Consider the following 23,515-nt stretch of genomic DNA (forward strand, 5'->3'; position numbering starts at 1 on the left):
GAGTTTCAGAGTGCTGATACTTTTGCATTATATATTGTGCTTTGTCTACCCACTTGTAAGACTGTGAGGCCATATTATTTATTTCAAACAATAGTCAGAAGTTGGTTGGTAAAACTTCCCATGATTCTCTTTTTTTCCAATAAACTGTGAAGAATTGCAGGTGTACTCTTAGTGTAGAATGGATTTGGGTTTCTTCTGTATAGTCAGAATATGAAAGGATGTGACAAAAGAGAAAGTGAGGAAAAAGGCATTTTGAAGGTTGAAGTAGGAAGACTTGATGAGAAATAAGTTCATTCAGACCCTTGTTTCCAAGAAACATGTATTGTTTGTTGGAATGTAGGTATTTAGTCAGAATAGATATGTAATGAGATAAGGTGTACTTCCTCAAAATTTGGACTCTATCCTGGGTACAGACATCAGGCAATGAGATGCTGACAAGAGCCTTTCTCTTTTCATAGTCTTCAGTTCCTAACAGTTTCCTTAGACTTCCAGATAAACATTTATATGCCCTTTTCCACTTTGTCCCTACCTATGTGTTGGGAGAAGGGGGGAAAGAAATTGGTTACTTTGTTCTTGATGCTTTTCTCCATCCTCTCTCTGCTCTTGCTTCAGTTGTCAAAGATATGTGAACTTTGTATTGCTTTACATTTTAGGCTTGTGAAAGCTGTCACGGAAGCGTGTTTGCAGTGTGGCAGTTACATTTCATACAAAAGAAATGTTTTTCACAATGTCTTGTTTCGTTAAACAAAAATTGCTTATTTTAAACCAAGGAATCTGTTAAGATAGGGGGTGATGATAAGCTCATCTGTTTCTCCATTTTTATTATTTTTTTTATTATTATTAAAATTTTTTTTCCAGCTTTAAGATGCTGCTGCTTCTTTCTGGAGACAGCATTTTTTGTCATGTTTTGGTACCGCTTCTCAGACTTGAAAGCCTTGAGCTTTCAGTAAACTTCATAGAAGGAGCTGAAGGGAGAAAAGCTAAGAAATAAAAATACCCGTAAATGTAGTGTTGGATGTCTGACGTGTGCTCTTGAAGGGAATAAAGGTTCTGTGTAACAGGGGTGGAATTTAATCCCAGGCTCTGTCTTGTTGCTTGCAAAATCATGCCTTTTATTATGCATCTATTAAGGTACATATATTTTAAAGTGATGATGTTGTTCCTGGTTTTGTTCTCGTTTTGAAAACATTTACTTAGGAATTCTTATTAGAGCTAAGTTTCTGCTATTAGACTAAAATTCACAGCCTTAGATACTTTATTTCTGTCACTTAATTTGTGCAAATAATGTTAAATTCCATGCAATTTACATCTTGTAAATTACTTCCATTTTTGTGTTTGGTCAGTGAAAGTAAATGTTTCATCATCTTATAAGCTAGCACCATGCTGTGCGTGCTTGTAATGCTACAGGAAAATAAATGTGTTCAGAAGTGCTATTATAATACAGTTTACATTCTGAAGTGATCTTTCTTGAATTCAGAAGTATACTATTTCCCTAGTATACTTTTCTATGGCCACCATTTGTGGTATATATAAACCATTTGAATCTCTCTTTGAGAGCACAGTTTCTCATTTCAGAGCGCCAGTCTCATTTTTGTGTTGTCAGTATTAAGATGTCTGTTTGTGTGATAACCAAACACTGTCTGAGAACTGAGTACACGGGTAGGTTAGTCTCAGTCTGGGTGTACCAAGGGTGGTGGGATTCTCCAGCAACAGATCTCAAGATGTTTTGTGTTCTCTTGCATTAGTTGAGACATATTAATGGTAAGCCAGCTGTTCTTCTCTTCTTTTTGAAAGACTGAGGATTTCTCATGATGGGGGGCAGAAATTGAGGAGTTTTAGGAGTTAGCAGCTCCCTTCAGGAGAGCAAGGCAGCCCTGCAAATTGTTTATAGATTGTGGTTAAAGATGTTGTTTAAGTGTTGTGTGGTTAGGCTTTAAAGCACCTTTGCTAGGGCCTTGACATATGCACGAGCTGTGGTGTGCATCATCGTTTGACTCCAGGGTAATTGTTTTTTCACATTGCAGTTTCGGTGTGCGTGTAGCTTGCTCTAATTGTACGCTGCAGATGAAAGCTGTGCATGTCTGCAGCATCCTTTGTGTGGGCAGGGGTGCTCATCCCAGCGCACGGTTAGTCAGATAAGGGAGCTGAACTGTCTGAAAAATGCACAGTACAAAAATCATTTTCAGATGGTTCAGCTCTCATCTTGCGTGCAGCAACCTGTATCCTACTAGCACATTGAGGGACGTGATAGGACTGCGCGTGGAGGGTTTTGGCAGTGTGTTGGGGTTGCTCCTTTTGGGAGCAGAGCGGACTTCAGATGGGTGAACATTTAGATTCGCAGCAACAATTTAGAGCTACCATAGAGGCTGGCTGGATTTTTTTGTTTGTTGTTTTTTTGGAGGATTTTTGGTGTGGGTTTTTTTGTTTGTTTTGTTTTTTTTAATTATTATGTTAAAGGTCTTCTAGGGTATAAGCATCATACTGTGTATGAGTTAACTTCTTCTTGTCCAAAATATTAATGTAACTGTCATTTTCACTGTTGAATTAGAATTTTATTCATGTTGGTGGTGGTTGAGGAGGGAGAAATAGGAAGGCGGTGTGATAGGCTTAGGAGGCAGCGTGCCTTGTTCTCAGGAACAGAACAGTTTATTACTATTTTGCTCACATTTGTCCTTTTCTCTTCCCCTGCCCACAATTATTAAATGTGATTCAAAGTGGAAATGTCAGAATGGCTATTTTCAGGCCATTCCGCTGTTTGTTCTTTTTGGTTATGCAAATGTATGTGAAGTTACAGCGTATCTGTGGCACTGGGACACTAAGTCCATTACACAAACAATGAAATACAGTGCCTGAAAGACTTTTACCAACATAGTAGAAGTCTTTTAGGCAGCATTGTGGTTACTGTTTAATAATTCTGTTTCTTAATGAGTAACCAGATAATAAGAGTTTTTTTTCTTCAGGAAATGTGCTGTAAAGGTATTCAAAGAAATGGGGTGCAAAAATAAAACTTGCATTGAATCAGAGAGCTGTGTCATCATCTAGTTTCTGTTATTAACAGTATTTTGGGGAGAGTCTATACAGTGCTTTGGAAGGTGTTCTGAAAGACTGGAGGTAAGAAAACCCGTGAAATCATTGCGATTCATAGCCGTGTTTTTGGTCTCATCGTCAGTGCTTCTGTTGGACATACATCAACTTAAATGATTTCCTTTTAGTTCTAAAAGACAAACATTTCTACGGATTATTGCCTTACCTGGGAAATTTAGGTGATGTTAGAGCCTGTCTGTTCAAACTATTACATTTTGATGAGGAGGAACTGTTCATTGCGCAAAATACCACACATATGTTCATTCCATGGATAATCGAGAGGATTAGCTAAGTGAACTGTTTTGTGCTACTTCTTTCAAACTGAAACTAAGGAACATTGATGAGAGATGGGATAAAGAGGTATATCAAGTTTCTAAGGTGTACCTTTTATTAAAAAAACAAACCAAGTAACAAAAACCCCACAAAACCCCCCAGATGAATGAGCTTAAGATAGGCAAATAGGTATAGGTAATCTAACAGTAATAGGCGTAGGTGAATGTCTTAGTTCATAAGGTTGAAAATGCTGCTCCTCTTCATACCTTCTCATGGTAAATATCAAGCTTGCCACAGTCTGTTTATGCTAATGTTTAAGTTTTTTATGTGCTCTGACCTCACATCTCTTTAAAGTGTTAAATAGTTGGGAAAACTAGTATGTTCTTGGGATGGCTGGTTTCATATAGGTCTGTTTCATAGAATCACAGAATGGTTTGAGTTGGAAGGGACCTTAAAGATCATCTAGTTCCAACCCCCCTGCCACGGGCAGGGACACCTTCCACTCGAGCAGGTTGCTCAAAGCCCCGTCCAGCCTGGCCTTGAACACTGCCAGGGATGGGGCAGCCACAGCTTCTCTGGGCAACCTGTGCCAGTGCCTCGTTGCCTTCGCAGTAAGGAATTGTTTCCTCATGTCTAATCTAAATCTACCCTGCTTCAGTTTAAAGCCATTTCCCCTTGTCCTGTCACTACATGCCCTTGTAAAAAGTCCTTCTTCTGCTTTCTTGTAGGCCCCCTTTAGGTATTGAAAAAGTGTTATTTCATTAGACAAAAAGTAATCAGGCATTAAAATAAGAGGCATTCCTATAGGAAATCATGGTGAAGTATCCATATACTTCTAGCTCAAAGATAATTAGAAAGTACATGAGAAATAAACATACTTTGGGGAAAACGGTTAATTCTCCAATTCTCCTCTCCCTGTTTGTTGTTCTGCCCCTCCAGCCCCCCAAAGGAAGAAAAAAAAAAGAGAATCCTTCAGGGAAAAGTAATTGCACTTCATTGCAATTCCTAATTTTAAAGTGATAAGGCACTTGCTGGTGGTACAGCGTACTTTATTAGATTGATGGTTTGATATAGTACAACAGTTACTGTAATTCAATTGGAGCTTGTTTTGGGTAATATGTTACATAGCAGAATAGTTAAAGCCACGATAGCTGCTGGTATTGGCAAGGTAGAGCTCTCGCATCTTGAAACGTAGGTAGCTGACTGACTCTGGATTTTGTTGTTAAATGTCCTTGTGTGGAAATGTGTTTTTCTGAAAGATATTTACAATCTGACTTGTAGTTAAGCATGTTAACTGTTAGCATGGGGAGGAGGGGAACCCCCAACAACAGTACATTGGAGAACGTTTCCGTATGCCTAGTGCTTAGAGCAGAATCCAGAATAGGGTCATATTTAAATTGATGCCTAAAACACTGGCAGTGAATAACTGCATTATGTATTACAAATTTAACTAAAGAGTCTAGATCAAATCATGATTCTGTTCATGCATTCACTGTGATTCTGATGCTGAATTATTCTGCAGAGTCATGCAGAATGAAAATACAAGCACTTAGGTCTGTTTCAAAGGTAATAAAGATTTGAACGTTTGTCCAAATAGCCGTGTAGCTGCATTTTGTGTATTCCCATGCTGTTTGTTTGGTATAAGTAAAGTTGGAGGTAGTAGGTAAAGGGTCAAGTTGAGGATAATGCTGCTGTTTATTTTCTAGAAAATATTGTTTGTGCTTAAGATCTGTAATTTTTTGTACTTGCTAACAGGGTTCTGATTTCTTATTAATGTTGAAGAAATGTTAACTTGTCCGTTTGAAAAGTCTGTGTGGAAAGTCTATTTGAACAAAACCAGAGCTCATTGTTATACTTAAAAAGCATATCTTCTGTGCATTTCTGTTGGAAGAAAGAGCAGAACTAAATGTTGCGGGTAGTCTAATAGGAGGAGGAAAGAAACCAGCCAGAGATTCAGGTAGGCAGGATTGGCAGAGAAAAAAAAAACCAACCCTGGTGCGGTTTGACATCACAGTTTTGGCATAAAATTTAAAAATTCCTGTTCGTAGAGTCCAGTTCTCGCTTTTCATTTAGAGCTGTGTGAATTTTAAATACTTATACATCTGTTAGGGTTTTTTTACCTTTTGCTTTTATTTTCTCCTCTTGGTATCAGAGATTGATATCGAGACAAATTTCCATCATTCTATTGCGTTGTCATAAGCTTTCCTGTTTCTGACAAAGCTTGTAAAGTGTCCTTTTAAAAAATAATTTTATATCTTTTGTCACTGAAATCTGACTTGAAAGTACTCTTGACAAGGATTGGTTTTCTTTGTTGTTAATTGTTCTAGGAGAAGGACTCAGGGTGGTAGGTGTATTTTACGTTGGTTCTAGCGTCTTTTTACGGTTTGTCAGTGCAAGAATTATCTCCTGATAGGTTGCACTTTAGAAAAATGTAAATAATTTTAGCTTTCAAGCCACTCTGTTGTTTAATGTATTAAATAAAAGACTTCCTTACCTTGTCCTTTCTTGAGTTGTTGCTGTAACACTGTGGTTTTTCTTTGTTTTGTTTTCCCTTTCTCAAAAGGGAGGAATCGGGATTAAGGTGAATTCCGGTTACGCGCTTTATTTGTGACTTTACTGTAACGCTGATAGTCACACATACAAATTGTCACCGGAACAGGCTTCCTAGAGAGGTGGTCCCAAGCCCATCAGTGTTGGAGGTATTTGGACAATGTGCTTAATACCATGCTTTAGGTTTTGGTCAGCCCTGAGGTAGTCAGGCAGTTGGCCTAGAAGATTGCTGTAGGTCTCTTTCAACTGGAAATATTCTATTAATATTTTTTAAAGAAAAATTTTTTTTTTTTTTTTTCTGATGGAGAAGAAAGTACTACACCTGGAGAAAACTTACTGAATAGCCTGGTTTTAATAAATATTCCAGTTCCACCATTTACTACTTTATAAAACGACAAAAAGGGAAAGAAAAATCAAACCCATAACAAAATAAGAGGGTTTTTCCGTAGCGGATTTTACAGCTTACATTTTTATTTTTAAAATAAAGTTGTATAAACTTTCTGGAACTGAGAATTGTTTAGATGGCCAGTGTCACTCTGTTTTGGTTTTTTTTAAGGGTACAGCTCACTTAGTATTGTTGAATCAGTTTGTTAATGAGTTGCTTGCAGATGCTGCTTAGTAGCAGTATTCAGACAAATGCTGTGCAGAAGCATCATAAAACTACTGCGTAATTTGGTATAAATAGCTGTTTTGACACAAATGGACTTACATGAGGAGAGACTATAGTGTGGGTGTAAAGTATGGATTAAGATCTTTAATAGGCATGATCAAGAGTAATGCAAATAGATCTCCCTTTCCAAAACGTTTCCTTTAAAAACTGCACGAGGAATTGAGCCTACCTCGTTTCTGCTAAAATAAAAAATGAACACATTGCTTATGACAAATCATGAGAAGTATGACTCAAGATGTCAGCTCGCTGTAGTTTCGGAATGTGTCAAAGCCGATTTGCTTCATTTACTTTAGATTTTGTGCATTTGTGAGGATGTGTAAAACGGAAGGTTCTTGAGCAGGATAAAATGACAACTGAATTGCATACGTAGTTCTAATACTTGTGGTGAAACAAAAAATTCAATAATTATTAGTCTTTGAGAGATAAGTTTAGGTTCTGCAGATGTGAAGTCTGTTTTCAGATAGAATTATGCAAAGGGCAGTATTTAAGTTTTTGTGCTCCTTTTGGTAGTAGAGGAGGGGAATAAAAGCTCAGGAAATTAATCAGGGCTGTTGGTGGCAGAAACATACGTAGCTTTGTCACCTGTTACGGCTATTCTAATATTTTAGGGCTCTCAAGCATGTATTTTGACTGTGATTCCTCCTGTAAGTAGGAAAAAACCTCAAGTTCTGTTTGCATCTTACTGATAAGAAAAATGAATCAGAATAGCAAGTTCTGAATTGAGTAGATAATTTTTTGACGCTCTTCTAACAGGGCCCCTGTCTAATGATGTTGAATTTAGCCATTTTGAAGAGCTGATCTGTACAATCAACTGTAACTTGATAAAAAAAAAATAATCCTTTTTTTAAGAAAAGGCTTTTTCTTTTTTTAAATGACTTACAAGATTCATGCAAGTTAACCTTTAGGGAGTCAAATTGCGGCAGCTTGCAAGGCCTTCTACAGATGTAACATAATTGCCAGAAGGGAAGCCCTGCTTTCCTAGAAGCAGCTAAACATTTGCCCGCCAATGGGAAGTAGTGAATGAATTCCTTGTTTTGCTTTGCTTGTCCTGCAGCTTTTGCTTTACCTGTTAAACTGTCTTTATCTCAACCCACGGGCTTTCTTTCTTTTACCCTTATGATTTTTCTCCCTCACTGCACTGAGGGGGAGTGAACAAGCGCCTGTGTGGGGCTGAGCTGCCGGTTGGGTTGAACCACAGCAGGAGCAAAAGAGAGAACTTCACCTCCTTCACTAGAAGGTTGTGTTGGTGGTGGTGGGAATTACTGGTGTAAGCAAGGCTTTTCCAGAGTCTCGTTTTCAGACATCAGCATTCTTTATGTTAACAAACTACTGGAGTACATGAAGCGATTGCAGTGTGTCAGCAAGATAGGAGCACATTTGTTGAGAATGAGGTAAATTCCTGTTAATTAGGTGTAACATAGAAGCATCATTCTGCCTAAAATGTCAGTCAAGGCCTTCTCTAGTTGCAGAGTAACAAAACATCACAAGCTTTTACTGCAGTGCCTTTTTTTCTTTTATTTCTTCCCTTGTTTCTGCAAAGTAAAACTGTGAAGACTTATTTCAGGCTGTGTGTGAAGGATAAAACTACTACACACTAAATCCTGTACAAGAACTGAAGAAAACTGAGTTTCTATCCTCCTTCCTAATTTTATTACTTTAAATATGCTTTGTTATTGTCTAAGCTGACAATAGCTTATGCATTTTAAAAATGCTATTTCTTAACCAAGAGCTATATATTAATAGGATTGTACTGTTGGCACGTTTGAAGCTTTTTTTCCCTTCCTATGTAAGATGGTCTTCTGATCTAGAATTATAGTAGTTCAAAAGAACGAACTGGTTTTGTCTGGTCAGTCATTAACACTCGTTCAACATTGCTATAATCAAGTGGCGAGAAGCTCTTTTGCTGATAACAGGAGCTTGTTTTGATACTGCGCCATTGAAAACGATGAGCAGTTGCCAAAACTAGTCATGTTTGTAGCCTAATAGAGGATCATGCATACCAATTTTAAAATTAAATTGCCTAAGCCAACATTTTCAGGATTAAAAAAAAAAAATCCAGTTGTGGAGCTACAGCAGAGTCTTGTAACTTCGATAGGTTGAGGGAGGGTGTTTTTGCATTGTCTTCTACAAAGCTGCGTTATTTATTTGGTGCATGTGGATCTTCCAAGAATTCTGTAAATACAACCGTAGAATGGTGTTGCTGTTCTTACAGTCTTTGTCTCATCTTTATCTTAGAGTAACTCATATTGACCAGATCACTATTTAAATATATTATTGACTATATACTTTATAATCACAATACAAAATGTAAGGGAGCTTATTAGTCTGTGACCAACTGTGCCTTAAAGTCAGAAAGTGGAAAATACCAACAGTTCTCTGTGCAAAGTGGCATGTGTTGAATAGAAGAAGTAATTAGGACCAGCTGGAATGAATTAGTTTACTTAAAGGTCGTTATTTGTTTTTATCCGTAATATACTATGATTTTCCTGCGAATTTGTGTAACAATTTGGAAAAAAAACCCCCAGTAAGTCTTCAAAAATACGGGGGTTTTTTAGCAAATGTTTTGTTTGCTCTTTCATATAATAGGTGAAATACTACAGACACTTGGCACCTGACCACTTGCTTCAAATATGCCATCGACTTGGACCGCTTCTAGAGCAAGAAATTCCCCAAAGTGTCCCTGGAGTGCAGACATTATTAGGAGCTGGCAGACAGTCTTTGCTTCGTACAAACAAAAGTATGAAAAATTTATGAGAATTTTGAGAGTTCTTGATATTTCATGCCTCTTCTGCATTTTTGCACGAAAAAACGCTTGCCTACATTTTGTTTGTGTATTTTTTCTAAAACAGGTTGCAAACATGTTGTGTGGAAGGGATCTGCTCTTGCTGCGCTACATTGTGGAAGGCCTCCAGAGTCCCCTGTAAATTATGGCAGTCCACCTAGTATAGGTAAGTCAGTTTTATTCTGGCATTACTATTACCTAACTCCCAGGTTGATTGATTATTGTGAGGATAAGAGCTAAGTAGTAGTGCTGTGTGTATTTGACCTTGTTTGTGTCATGTACCTTACATTTAGTATCCTTTTTATTAAGATGTGTTGTCATATTTGCCGGTTTGTATGTGGGGAAAAAAATGGGTATTGTAAATTAGTATACTAGTTCTGCTCTGAAGTTAATTTTGTCTTTGAAGTATCAAGTGAAATAAAATATATTTCAGCAGCGAATGCATACGAATAAAACTTCCTTAAAGATGTAGTAAAGCTGTCAGTAGATAAATAATTAGTAGTATATAACAACTTAAAACCAGGAGAATGTGGCCTGCACCTATTGCTGGGGAGAACGAGTGATGTAGACTGGTAATGGTTTTCTTTGGAAGGATTTGAGCGTCTTGTAGAAGTTATTCTTTCTGCTCTCTGGTCCATTGAGTAATTTTGTAGCCATGCTTTAGTTTGCTGTGCTGTATCATGAAGCATGCATGTGCTGTCTGTACAGCTGAAAAACTGAGAAGCTGCGGGCCAGAGGTATTCTTTTTTCCTTTCTTCGTTATTTTTAAGCTTTCATATGGTCACTAAAACACGTTTTAGTTTTCAACCTCTTAACAGGAAGATACATGGGGTTTTTTTAGTTGCTAGAAGAATTGAGTTGTGATATTTTAGGAAATTATCATCCTTTTTATTTTGTCATGGATAGGAAAATGTGCAAAATTACTTTTGTCTTTTCATCTTTTTCTGCTGATGTCCAGGGAAGGGGGAACGACTAAGACCAAATTACCAGTGTGGATTATACAAAAGCAGTAGTGGTTTATACCAAACCAGTAGTTACAGATAGATGTGCAACGTTGGATGAGAGTGGGCAGAGACTATCCAATTGATTGGCTTCTGATCAGGTGCAGCTGCTGCAAAGACAAAGGTTTCAGTCTTGGAAAAAGAGAGAAGGCTGAGTATATATTGGGGAACTAAGGAGTAACAGTGTGCAAATACATAGCTAGGTGCCTTTCGGAACAGAGGCATATTTAAAGTGGTAACTTGCCATTACATTTTTTTCAGTCTCTGAACTCATTTTGGAGGCTATTGGTAGCCTGTAGGTTTTCCATTAATTGGGACATATATATAAAAATACATAAAATATATGACTGAGCTTAATTTTTGCTGTTTATATTATTTCTAATGAACTCAAATCTCAAAATGCATACCATTGCACTTTACCCAGAGAATTATAGCTTAAAAACATGCGACAGCTGAGAAGCTTTGACTTGGTCAGATGTCAGAAGTATTTGGTTGTCTTAGTAGCTCTTTCATTTTAAAGCACAAGTTGCATGCTTTCAGTGGTATTTCTGTAGCTGCTTGGAATATAGGAAGAAAATGTGGTTTTGCTGAGTGTTTAGAACTAAGTTCAGAATCTCATCACCTAGTATGTGTATTGGTCAGAGGTGGTTCACTTAAATGCTCATGTAGCACCTGCATCCATTCAATGTGGTTTTGTTTAGAGCTGCTATTTTGGTATTCATGTAGAGAGTTGTTTCTGTGTTGTGCCCTAGATGTGGGGGAGAGAATGCTTGTTATTGAATAGAATAATTCCCCTCTTGAGTGGCTGTGCATTGGCCTGAGTATTGTAAACTTGGAAAATCTTGGGCTAGATTAGCAGCTATTTCTGCAAGGTGACTGGAGGCCTGCGCTTTCTAATAGCTAAGATTTCTGTAGTGGTTGCTTTACCCTAAGCTTTACTCCAACATTTTAAAATATGTTGGAGAAATCAGAATGGAAGAGGAGTGTTCTGCATTGTACTGTAGCTTTTTCCATGGTATATAGTTTTTAGAGGGAAAAAGACCAGTGTATGAAATCCGCGGTGGCTGGAGTTCAAAGCAGGTTTTAGAGCTGCTGTGGTAATAGAATTAAATGTTAAGAAAAATAATGTCCAGACTCTCTTTGGGGAAGAACAAATAAGGCTTTCTAAATAAATGTTATTGTTATTGAACCTTCTGCAGAACATTGAATATTTGCAAAATTGCAGTTATTTCAACATACCACTTTTTTCATGACCAATGATTTCCTTTTCCAAACATTGAGATAAGTGCTGGTAACTGAATGTTTTCAGCTGTGAAGTACATTTGGATTTTTTGGATGTCTGGTTCAGAGCTCTGTGTTAAAGCATTTGGTTTTGATTTGTCCTATCCTAGTCTGATCCTCTCAATGAAATCATGAACTCCAATGTCACTTCTTTTATAAATTGAACTATGAAATTTTGTTCTGTTTCCTTAAGTAATATCCTGTTTTCCCCATGGAAGGCTGTATTTTATGTGTTTGTCCAACAACAACAACAGAAAAAAAAGGAACCTATTATTCTTCAGGCTGTATGTATTTCAGGTGGAGAACCCGCTAGTGGCTGAGGAATAGCAAACATACTGAAGTCTTTGTCTTGGGCAGGAAAACTTAATTTACATTTCAGTGAACATACTGAAATACTCATTTGTTTCCTAGCCTGATGAATCCATGCAATTACGATGCTATTAGGATAGTCTTTAGAATCAAATTCTTGTGTATGTTGTGCCAGCAACCTTGTAGCTCGTTTATATGCAATTAAAATACATCTGTACAAATATGTACTTCTCCAGAAAACTACGGAATATCTGTAGAACATAATGAAGAGAAACAAAGCTTGAATATGGAATAATCTTTGTCCAGTTGCTATTACTTGTGCAACATCATCTGAAAAGTTGCTGAATTAAGAAAAAAAGAGCTATGTCATATGCTAAATCTTTTTTGGAAAAAAAAAAAAAATCATCTTTGGTGCAGAAAGAGAACACAAACTCTTCCAGTATTTTTCAGGAACTGCTGAAAAAGCACAGAACCAAAGCACAAAGCTTTGAGAGTTTCCAGCTCAAAGCTCTTGGGGAAGCTGGCCACTCAGGTGTGAAGACCTGCATGAGACTGGCTGTTCACCCCAGACATTGAAGAATGTTGTTCCTGACCATCAAAAACAGTATATCATGGTCTTGCTGAATAGTCCACCTCAAGAAAAATTCCGAGGCATTTTGTACTTTTCTCAGTTTCTTATTTAATAATGCTACTTTTTTGGCTGTAGAGAGAATGAGAGATTCTGAAAGTGGTGCAGATGTCTGTTTCTAGAAATATAGTAGATACTTTAGGCCTAAAAGCTAACCTAAGAGTACTTCATGTAACTTTGTTACTCTGTTAATGAAAGTAAAAAAACCCTAAAAGACCATCTTGTGTTAAAGGATCTGTGTGAAAGTGACATTTTGTTACACATTTATTCAAGTCTAAAGTAAATTATACTGAATTACTTTTGTTATGCAAGAAGAAATGAGCTATAGAAGTCTTACGGAATTTACACTTTGAGTAAAATATGAACTGAAAAAATATATTGTGAAAGCAAAGGGGCTTGCATTGAAGTCAGGGAACAGTTTGGAAATGTTTTCGATTGTATAACTTTCATTTGTTTTTACCTTACGCCTTTTGAAACACCTCAAATCCTGCCTCTCTGAATTAGAAGGATTGGCAGTTACTTTTATTGGGTGAATTAACACTATATATAAAGTTTTAGATGTGTAGAGAATTCTTATATTTTCATAAATGCTCCAGTGAAAAGTCGGTTACTTTTACTTCCATGAAATGCCCAGAGACAGGTTCTGGCTTGATCAAATTGCTAGCTTACCCACTTTCATTGGCTGACAATGATGTATAAGCCAAGAGAGCTGGAGTACTGCATACAGTTTAGAAGTTGAATAGAAAAATGGTAGGAAGGTAGAAGTCAATTTCAGCTGCTTTTTTTGAACTTGGACATGTTTACAGAAGGGGGGGAGGGAAACCCCAACAACCCAAAATTGAGTGTTTGATCCATTTAGTCTGGAGAGTGAAAGGAGTCCAGGTGACTGTTTATAGATAGATAGATATATGTATATGTATATATACATATGTATATGTTGTCAACAGCTCTGAGTGCTTTGGTATTCATTAGAGGCTTGGCTAGCCTCTCAGATTAAGGAAACTTGTTTCGATATGGATAAGAGTTGTAAGTGAAGTATATTCTTTAGGAGTCCTTCCAGGTTTCTTCTGAATTTGGTTCTGTTTTTGTGTGACTGGAAAAGGAATGCAGGTGGATTTTGTTCTTCAGAATAGAACTTTCATTAGTTAAATACAACTCCAGAAAGGAAGAAAATGAAAGAAAAGTTAGAGTGATTTTGTGTATGCTTTTTTAAAATGTGACATACACTTGGTACAAAATTAAATTTGCTTTATCACTAACTAGTGGATAAAGCAGAATACTGTCTCTCATCTTTAAGGTGTATTTCACACCCTGGACAAGATCATGTAAATAAGGTGATGGAATCGATCACTTTGATAAAACTGAAATAAGAAAGCCAAGAGGGGGCTTGAAATAAGAAAGCCAAAATCAGCACAGCTAATACTGCCATATCTTTCAGACCCCTAAATTTATTTTCCTTTTACAGATCACTGTTTTTCTCTGAGCTGCTTTTTCTGTTGTGGGTAGGGAGTGAGTTAGAGACATTCTAAAACTTTGAAGGCATTCAGTTGGTGCCTGTTGCATACCTTTTGAGTGGGAGAAAGGCTACTGTTTCATAAGTTTCCCTGAAGACTCCCACCACTTTATCTTCAGCAGCTTTATGTTTGATTTTTAGATAGATTGTTCTGAAGGAAACCAAACAAAGTCATCTTGACTGTTTGAGATGTGTGGGTTTCAGATTGAGGTTGTTGGCAGCAGTGAATTGTAACAGTCAAAGTGAGATTATAAAAAACAAAGTTCCATTTTATTAAGTTGTTTGAAGAGCCCACCTGTCCATTCACAGTTTAGGTTCCTAAGTGGCCCTTACAAAAAAGGAATTTAAACTCTTAGCTTTAAAGCTTAAGCTTAGAGCCTTGTTTCTCACCCTCCTTCCCCATTTTCTTTTCTTCTTTTACTCTTGATTATCATTGAAATGTTCATGATGGTCAGGGGAGCTTCCTGAGGACTGGAGGAGGACAAATGTCACTCCTGTCTTGAAGTAGGGCAAGATAGGGACTGCAGAACTAAAGGAGGGTCCTTCTTGCCTCAGTCCGTGGGCAAGTGGTGAAGAAAATACTCTGGAAGCCAGAATAGTAAGAACAGGGACGTGGCTGACTAGTTGACATTGATCTGTGAAGAAGTCATGCCTGACTAGCTTCATAGGCTTTTGAACGAGATGAGTACTTTGGAAGATGAGGGAACAGGAGCGAATGTTATTTATCCTGGCTTCAGCAAGACTGTCTAAACACGTTCCTATGACATTCTGACTGACCAGCTGGTAAGATACAGGCAGAAGTGCTGGGCCCCAAGGGTTGTGATCAACAGAATGAATTCCAGTGACTGGCATGAGGGCCTGTCACTCATGGTGTGCTCCAGGGGTTGATCCTGGTAGAGCCAGTATTGTTCAACATCTTCATTAATAACTTAGATGGTGAAACACCATGTTTTGCAGACATTGCAAAACTAGGAGTGATTGATGGATCAAATGGTCTGTGCTGCCATTCAGGGGGACCTCAACAGGCTGGAGAAATGAGTCAACAGGAATCTAATGAAGCTCCACAGAGAAGTGCAAAAGTCATGGGAGGAATAACCTCATTAATCAGCAGACACTGGAGGCCAACAGGCTGGAAAGCAGCTTTGCAGAAAACAGGCTGGCTGTCCTGGTATTGAGCATGTCAGATTTTGAGTCTGCAACGTGCCCTTGCCACACACAAACCAAGCAGCATTCTGGGCTGTTGGAGGCAGTGCACTGCCATTGGGTCAGGGGTGTTTCTTTCCCTCTGCTCAGCTCAGGTGAGATCACACCTAGAGTGTTGGGTCCAGCTCTTCAGAACAAGAGAGACATGGACAGACTGGAGCTAGTCTAACAACAGACTAGGAAGATGATGAAGGAATTGAGGTGTCTGTCATAACAAGGAGAAGCCAAGAGAGCTGGGGTTGTTCAGCCTAGAGAAGAGCAAGCATGGGGGGGAGTGCTGTCAGTGGGCATAAATACCTAAATGGGAGGGTGCGATGAAGATGGAGCCAGACTCTTCTCACTGGTGCCTCCTGACAGGACAGAGGCTTATATGAAGTCATTGGTTCTTTTATCCTAAAGAGTCTGCTTACAGTTTTGGTTTATTGACAGAACATCTCTTCAAATTAAACTTTTAGTTAAGCTTTTTTTCCCTTTTTGTAAGCTGTGGTTTCATTTGAAGGCATTGCTAGAAGCTGATTTCCAATAACCGTCTCCGTCTTACATTAAGAACAAGCAGAACATAACTTCTGAGTAGGTTATTGTGTAAGTTCACTTTATTACTGTGACAAACACCTTTCTTATTCTCTTTGTGCATATGTGTGTGTTTGGGTTTTTTGTTTGGTTGTTTTTTGGGGGGTACATGTTATTTTTTGTTGGTGTGGGGGTGGTTTTGGTTTTGGCTTTAACCATAGGATGATTTGTCAGAAACCAAAACTAGATTTATCTTGTGACTGAACTAATCCTGGTTTCCTGCTGTTCTAAAGTAGACTCTTGGCAAGGAAAAGCTTTGTCATAAAGCAAATGCAACTGCATCTTTTTCTTGTGAAAAGGGAGGGTGAAGAGCATATAGTAGAACCTTAAGGCAGTAGTGGCACATTGACTAAAAATGCCTCCTCTCCACAGCTAATGATCCTGCTCCCTCACACAACTTCTTGAACTGTGAAAACTTCCTTGAATCCTTGGGCTACACAGGCAGTTAACTGAAATGTTTCAGGGCTGTTCTTATGGCCTGAGGCCAGTGGGCTTGGCAGTTGTCCATACCACTAAGTGCTTTTGCTCCTTATAGAGTAGCTACAATCCAGTTTGCATATTTAATGTAGTTTGACCTGTGCTGACTCATGAACCAGTGTCTGGTTGGTCTGGGCCAAACCCAAGCAATGTAAGAGGTGTGTAGCTGTTCCACAGTTGATGCTAGGGAGTGAATGTTGTATCGCCTGCTTTATCACCATTCTATGGAGTGTAAAATGTATCGCCAATGCCATTCTGTGGTCTGGTACCGAGAGCTGTTTGAGTAATGTCTATGTATCCATTAATGTGAGAATTATACTCTGTTGCTTTGTCATTGCATGAGTAGCAGTTTAAAATTAGTAACACTGAGCTTCGTTTTCCTTGCTGAAGTTCTTGATGGAAGATTTCCATTTTGTTAAAACAATGTAGATTCCTGCTCCTGGACCTGCTTAACTTTAACAGTAAATCCCAAACTCTTTGAATAAGGTTCTGTTAATCAAAATCAGAATGTTCTGTAAGGTGTTGATAGATTTTTATGTAAATTTGTTTGGGTTTTTTTGTTTTGTTTAGCTATAGTGGGTAGCAATATTAATTATTGACTTGCAAGTGGTAGATAAATATTTGATTGTGTAGAAATAAAAAATCAGGTTGTCTTGGAGATTTGAATGTTTAATCATCTTCAGTTAGTAGCTGTGTGGAAGCTCTTAAGTTTACTCAACTCCTCTATGGAAGCCGCCTCAGTTCTCCTGAATTTCTCGTTGTAGGTGTGAAGTTTGAGCATTCAGAGTTGAAAGATGTATTGCAACTTTATGTTCTGCTTTGCAGTTTGGTAATTTTTTTGACCATCTGTGTCATAGGCTACTTTTGTATGTATTTTTTCCTTAACTAGGGCAAAATGTGAGAATTACTATAGTAACCTGTTCATATGGCAAGTGGTCCAATGTTGAAATAAGCTTTCCATCCTGGAGATGTATTTTAGCTTATGAACCCAATATAAATGCTGTTTCTTCTTTTTTTCTTTCCCCATTTGGTAGTGGACACCCTATTTTCAAGAAAACTAAATGGAAAATACAGACTTGAACGCCTTGTTCCAACTGCAGTCTATCAACATATGAAGATGCACAAACGAATTTTAGGCCACTTATCGTCTGTATACTGTGTAACTTTTGATCGGACTGGCAGGCGAATATTTACTGTAAGTACAAAGTCTTTACTTCTGCAGATTATTTAAGTACAGATAGCATTACCTAATTGTTTCCAAAACTTAGATACACTCTTGTTGTGTATCAGGAGTGGATATATGCTTTACTACTATTGCTGTCATATATGCTTTTTAATAACCATTAAAACTTAATAACCTATTAAAATAGTTTTGTCACACGTCTTGAGGCCAGATGATTTCTGACTGGACTACACAGATCAGCAAACTCATTTTTTTCAGTGGAAAGGAATTATCCTGTGTAGATTCTTTCCTCTAGACTCATTTTCTGTAGCAAAAACATAAGCAAAAGAATGGACCACCACTGCAGAATTTGATTAGGAAGTCAGGGAGGACAATCAATATGTAATTAAAGGTTGTTTTGACTTTCTTTGTAACTTTTGTTATATTTAAAGCATGAATATTAAGTTTAACAGTCTGGTAGTGCACTTAGATTTGGTACAGCATGTTGAAGGAAACTAGAAAGCCGAAAATTCACGTGGTGTGTTCTGACAAATGTTGGTTCATAAGGAATTGTCTCAATGAGATCCCAGGAACTTCTTTTTTTTGTACCAGTGTCTTCATAGTTTTAACTATTTGCTCTTTGTTGTTGTTAAATAAATATTGGAAGGATGTTTAAAATCAGTACTGAAATTGTGAAATTGCAAGTTTCCCAGGGAATGGGAATTATAAGAACAGGTAGGTGTCAGTGTAATTTGGATTTCTTGGTAAGTAGTCAATGTTAGTAGAACCAAAGAGCTCATACATACACACCTCGTGCCAGTCTGGGACGCTTTGGCTGCATTTATTACCTTCCCACAAACACTGGATGTAATTGATACCTTTGTGGATCCGGGAGTTTGACTCCGTCCTTTCTAACCTAATGGCAGATAATGCCAACAATGCAGGTGGAGGTATAGTTCAGTTCCACTTTATGTACTGCATTCTTGACCTCTCAAATTCTTTCAAGGCAGTTGTAAATATAATTGGCCCTTTTGCGCACACACATTTTGCTTTGTTTCATGGAGGGATGTGTGGTTGCAGAAATGGGACACTTGCAGTGTTTTTAACAGACCCGTTTGTTCACTTTTTACTTCAGGCATTGCAAACACTTATTGCATATTTCTTTAGCTTTCATCACTGAGCTCAACAGTCACAGGCATTAAATTCTTACGTCCTGTAGTTTGTGTGGTTAAGCTATCAGGAAAAGGGCTCTGTGCTGTAGGTTTATTTTATATGTGACATGGCAAAATGGATTAGAGATTTCCTGTGTAAAAGTCGGCTATGCTCACCCTGTTCGCCTTTAATCTAGGAAGCACAAACAGAATTTTTTATTTAAGTGCATATAACTCCTTGTTAAGGTCTTCAATTCTTCATTTTTCTAAAACTTACCTAAAATCTTTCTTCTTCCAGAGATACACTAACTTCTTCTTGGGTGCATCTGCAGTGATCACTCCTTGTTGCACATTCCCTTGTTTTCTGCAGTCTTATTTAAAAGTGATTAAAAAGAGAGAATTCTCTTGACTGTAAGAACAGTTTGTTTCCAAAAGAAAAGTAGAAGAACCTGAAATAAAATGGGGGGAGCAGTATTGCTTCTGCTGCAACCCCATAGCTTTGCTGTCAGTCCTTTGCTGACAGATATACTGGTGTCCTGGTGTGATTGCTTGAAAAAAGTCCCAGTTTAGATCATCATTACTTAAATCTAGTGTTTAAATAAAGTGTGTATAGAAATCAGTTGTGGCTGGTGACTATTCGTTTTGGAGAGTCTCAGACAGAACTTCTTACTTTGGTGTTCTGAGGTAGATCCAAGGGTTTTTGTGTAGATGTTTAAGTGGTTGTTGGCAAATGGAAAACCAATGGGTTGGATTCCATTTTACAGTAAAATCCAAGTTGCTGTAGCTGGCGTGATGTAGTCAGTGGACAGTCATGAACTGTCTTGTTGTAATTGCATCTTTGTAATGAAATGGTGCCAGTTCTTTTCAATCTAGACCACTGCAGTTTCTAAAGTCTCTAGCGTAATAAGGAGAAATAGGAATTTACAATAAAAAGTAAGCCAAACTTCATTCCAGACATGTCTGTTTCTGGCAAGTAGATTTGCATGCATCAACAGGGAATCGTTCTTGCTCTGCTTTTTCACTCTAAACCCTCCAGCATTCAGTGCGGCATTAGCTAGAGGAGAGGTTGGTTTAGATTTGTAATTGGTTCTAGAAGATGCATCATAACTGTTTCCTTTTCCTCCTGATCTCTGAGGATTGAAAGCCTCTAAATTCAAGTTCTGTTTATGTTCTGCTTCAAATTAAAAGGAAAATGAAGTGATCTCAGCACACTTTTGAGTCATACTCTTCTGGGAGATATTATGTTTGCTAGGAAGATGATGCTCTTAGTTTGCCTAAAGGCAGTGAAAACAGGACATTATTCAGTTTTCCTACTAGTTCGTAGGTCTACATTAGGTTTCTGTGACAAGGGGAGAGGGTAAGGGTACAGGGGTGGCTTCTGTGAGAGGTTAATAGAATCCTTTCATGTATCTGATGAAGCCAATGCCAGCTGGTTCCAGGACTGACCTGCTGCTGGCCAAGGCTGAGCCCAGCAGCAGTGGTGGTAGTGCCTCTGGGATAACATATTGAAGAAAGGGGGTGGCAAACCTGGGCAACAGCAGTTGGAAGAGAGGAATGAGAATATGTAAGAGAATCAACTCTGCAGACCCCAAAGTCAGTGCAGAAAGATGGGAGGAGGTGCTGCAGGCACCAGAGCAGAGATTCCCCTGCAGCCCATGGTACAGCCCATGCTGAGGCAGGCTGTGCCCCTTCAGCCCATGGAGATCCATGGTGGAGCAGATCTCTACCTGCAGCCCATGGAGGACCCCACACCAGAGCAGGGGGATGCCCAAAGGAGGCTGTGACCCTGTGGGAAGCCCGTGCTGGAGCAGACTCCTGGCAGGACCTGTGTCCCTGTGGCGAGAGGAGCCCACACTGGAGCAGGTTTGCTGCAGGACTTGTGATCCCATGGGGGACCCACACTGGATCACTTAATGAGGAACTGCAGTCTGTGGGAAGCACTTACGTTGGAGAAGTTTGTGGAGGACTGTCTCCCATGGGGGGATCCCCACGCTGGTTGTTCCTCCCAAGAAGGAGGAGTAGAAGAGACAACACGTGATGAACTGACTGCAGCCCCAGTTCCCCATGCCCCTGTGCTGCTGGGGAGAAGGTAGAGAAAATGACTAGTAAAGTCAAGCCCAGGAAGATGGGAAGGGTTGTGGGGAAGGCGTTTTTATAATTTGGTATGGTGTTTTTTTGATGTGATTGTTACGACAGGATCTCTCCCTGTCCTTATCTTGACCCATGAGCCTTTCATTATGTTTTCTTTCCCCTGTCCAGGTGAGGAAGGGGTGATAGAGCAGCTTTGGTGGGCACCAGGTGTCCCACCAGGGTCAACCCACCACAAACTCATGCAATGATTGTTTCTATTTGTATTCTGGTATGGTTTTCCCAAGCTATTTCTGAAGCTCAACCTTTTACACATTGGGTTTTTGTTGTGTTGTTTGTTTTTTTTTTTGTTTTTGTGAATATACAAAAATATTCTTAATACACAAACTACGTTGTCTTGGTAATTTCATTTTTTTTAATTAACTACAATTAAAGCATCTTTACTTGCAAAGACCCAGCTAAAAGACCTATCAGTCATCAGTGAAGAAAACCTAATTATTCCTGAGACTTTGTATTCTGCATCTCTTGAAAAGCATGACTTGCAGAACCCACACAGGGTAATAGAAACGAGCATTGTCTTCTCTGGTTCCTGAACTACTTTCTGACTGCGAAGGATGGCTATCTCCATTTTCCCCACCTTTACCTTCCTGTCTCCTCTGAGGTTACTCTTTCTAGGGAATAACAAACAGCGTTGTGTAATAGCCTGTGTAAGATTTCCAACCCAAGATTAATTTGAATGTTTCTTGGCAGTTTCACTTCAGCCCACAAGTGTGTGTAGTAGTAGGAAAGTGAACCAGTTTTACTCCATACCTTAGCAATGCTGTCATTAGCTCTCTTGGTGCTGAACTTGTTCTAGGATTCACTTTCAACAAATGCTTTTTAGTAGGCACATAATTCATAGCAGTTGTAGATATAACCTTGGAAACGTGAGCTGTGGTGTAAGCCAGTGCCTTTGCTAGTAGAGCTGTAGCAGTATTTTAAGAGCTGTGAATTGTCCCATTCAATTCGGATAGAATTCAAATAGATTTATGGGATTCTAATGTTGTTATCTTGCCAGGATGCTACAGAATTTACAATTTTATCTTTAGTCTTTTTTAGTTTTTCTTCTTTCTTTTTTTATTTTTTTTTTCCTTGCTGAGACTTGCTAATGGTCATTTAATTTTCCTCTGCAATGGATGCCGCATGCCTCTGTAGCTATACTATAGCCAGCTGGTAGGGAGCAGCCTCATTTTATGCTGATCTTCTTTCCTTGGTTTGCTGTTATTAAATAGACCTCTGAGGACCCTCCAGGTGGCATTATGTCCCAGAACTAGCTCTTCTTTTCTTGCTGACCCTTTTACATATTTAAGTTGTCTATGTGCAAGTTGCTGCCTGTCAGTTACATTCTGCAAGCAGCATTTTAGGGGTCTTATAATGCAAGGTTTTGATTATTGGTTGACTTTTTCTCTTTTTTTTTTTTTTTCTTTTTTTCCTGTGCTTTGAACAATCTGTTCATCTAATAAAATGACTGCAGGCCATAATCTTACTGTGAAGTCAGCGGCTTATTCGTAATATTGATCTGTACAACGTGAGAATTGCAGAAGCATGTTTGATGTAATATGTATAGTTCTGTCGATGGAGTATTTTTTTAGTTAATTTGTGCAGCCCCAAGAAAAACAGGACCAGTGGTTTGAGGTTTCTAGACTATGATGCAATTAGTGTTAATGGCTTGGTTCAGTTCTCATGCTTGTACTGCGTTGAGAAAGATAAATCCACATGTGAACTGTTTCCACCTTCTATAGTGTTTTGGAAGTTTGGGGTTCCACATTCCCTTCTGCTTTCAGGTCTGTTCTGAGCAGTGAAGCTGTTATTTGTCAGCATCAGTTTTATACATACATGCATGCATGCACACCCTTGTTGTCTTCTCTGCTTCTTGAGGTGTTTTGGTGGTGACTGTGCTTTTGAGAAGAATACACAAGCTTTTTCATGCTCTGAAGTCTTACATCTTGATAACAGTAGAACAGAATGAGGTGATACTATTATTCAGATAATCATTGCATCAAGTAGGTGGAGAGTTTCAACCTTTCTGAAGCTTTAGGTGCAGAAATGCAAATTGGAATCTAGAATACAGGAACAGTTGTGGAAAATTACTGAGTAACATGGGGGAAAAAATCCAAATCTGAGTGCTTTATAGAGTGCTTGTATGTTTGTTTTAAGGAAGCAAAGGGATTAAAACTGAATCTACTTAAAGCTTTATTAACAGACTTTAGAGAAAAAGGGCCCCATTTTTCCTCTAAACTGCTTATAAAGCTCTAAACATCGTTTGCTAGTTCCGCTGTAAACCTGTGTTAACTTGTTCATTGGAATTGATTTGGAAGTATGTGTTATTGAGCTCGTTTACCAGTCTTTTTCCTTTCTTTTTGCTTCTCTTTAGCTTCTTAGCAACTTACAAGTGAATAAATCAAGCTAAAAGTGAAATTAGCCTGTGTGTATATGGTTGTCAAAAGCATTCTGTGACTGAGCTAATCAGTTACGTTCGGTTTTGGGTTTGTTTGGTTTTTTTTTTAACAAATAACAGTGTGTGTCTCTTTTAAGGTATTCTATAGGAGTGAGATTAACAACTACATTTGAATGCAGTTCAACAACTGTCAATTCAAAATGTCCTTGAATCTTCCTTTTTTCTTGTAGAAGTTCTGGATAGGTGAGCATCTTTCTGGGAGGTCCCAAGTTCTACCTATTAATTAAGACCTGTTTCTGAAGGCAAGTAGCAATAAAGGTAGAATAAGGTGCATGG

The 23,515-nt window shown here is 38.4% G+C and overlaps 1 protein-coding gene across 7 annotated transcripts in view; it reads left to right on the forward strand.

The window, feature by feature from the left end:
• PHIP (pleckstrin homology domain interacting protein) overlaps positions 1-23,515 on the forward strand; it is a 106,886-nt gene that overhangs the window by 2,406 nt on the left and 80,965 nt on the right. For 6 of the 7 annotated variants that reach the window (XM_030490333.1, XM_030490330.1, XM_030490331.1 and 3 more), the window contains 3 exons: positions 9,164-9,314; positions 9,427-9,525; positions 17,376-17,536. In XM_030490333.1, the coding sequence (XP_030346193.1) occupies positions 9,164-9,314; positions 9,427-9,525; positions 17,376-17,536 (411 nt within the window). Of the gene's footprint in view, positions 1-9,163; positions 9,315-9,426; positions 9,526-12,432; positions 12,555-17,375; positions 17,537-23,515 lie in introns of those variants that run through there. The other variant, XM_030490334.1, reaches the window with a different exon arrangement.

Source organism: Strigops habroptila, chromosome 6 (genome assembly GCF_004027225.2).
Source record: "Strigops habroptila isolate Jane chromosome 6, bStrHab1.2.pri, whole genome shotgun sequence".
In the NCBI taxonomy this organism is placed as follows: Eukaryota; Metazoa; Chordata; class Aves; order Psittaciformes; family Psittacidae; genus Strigops; species Strigops habroptila.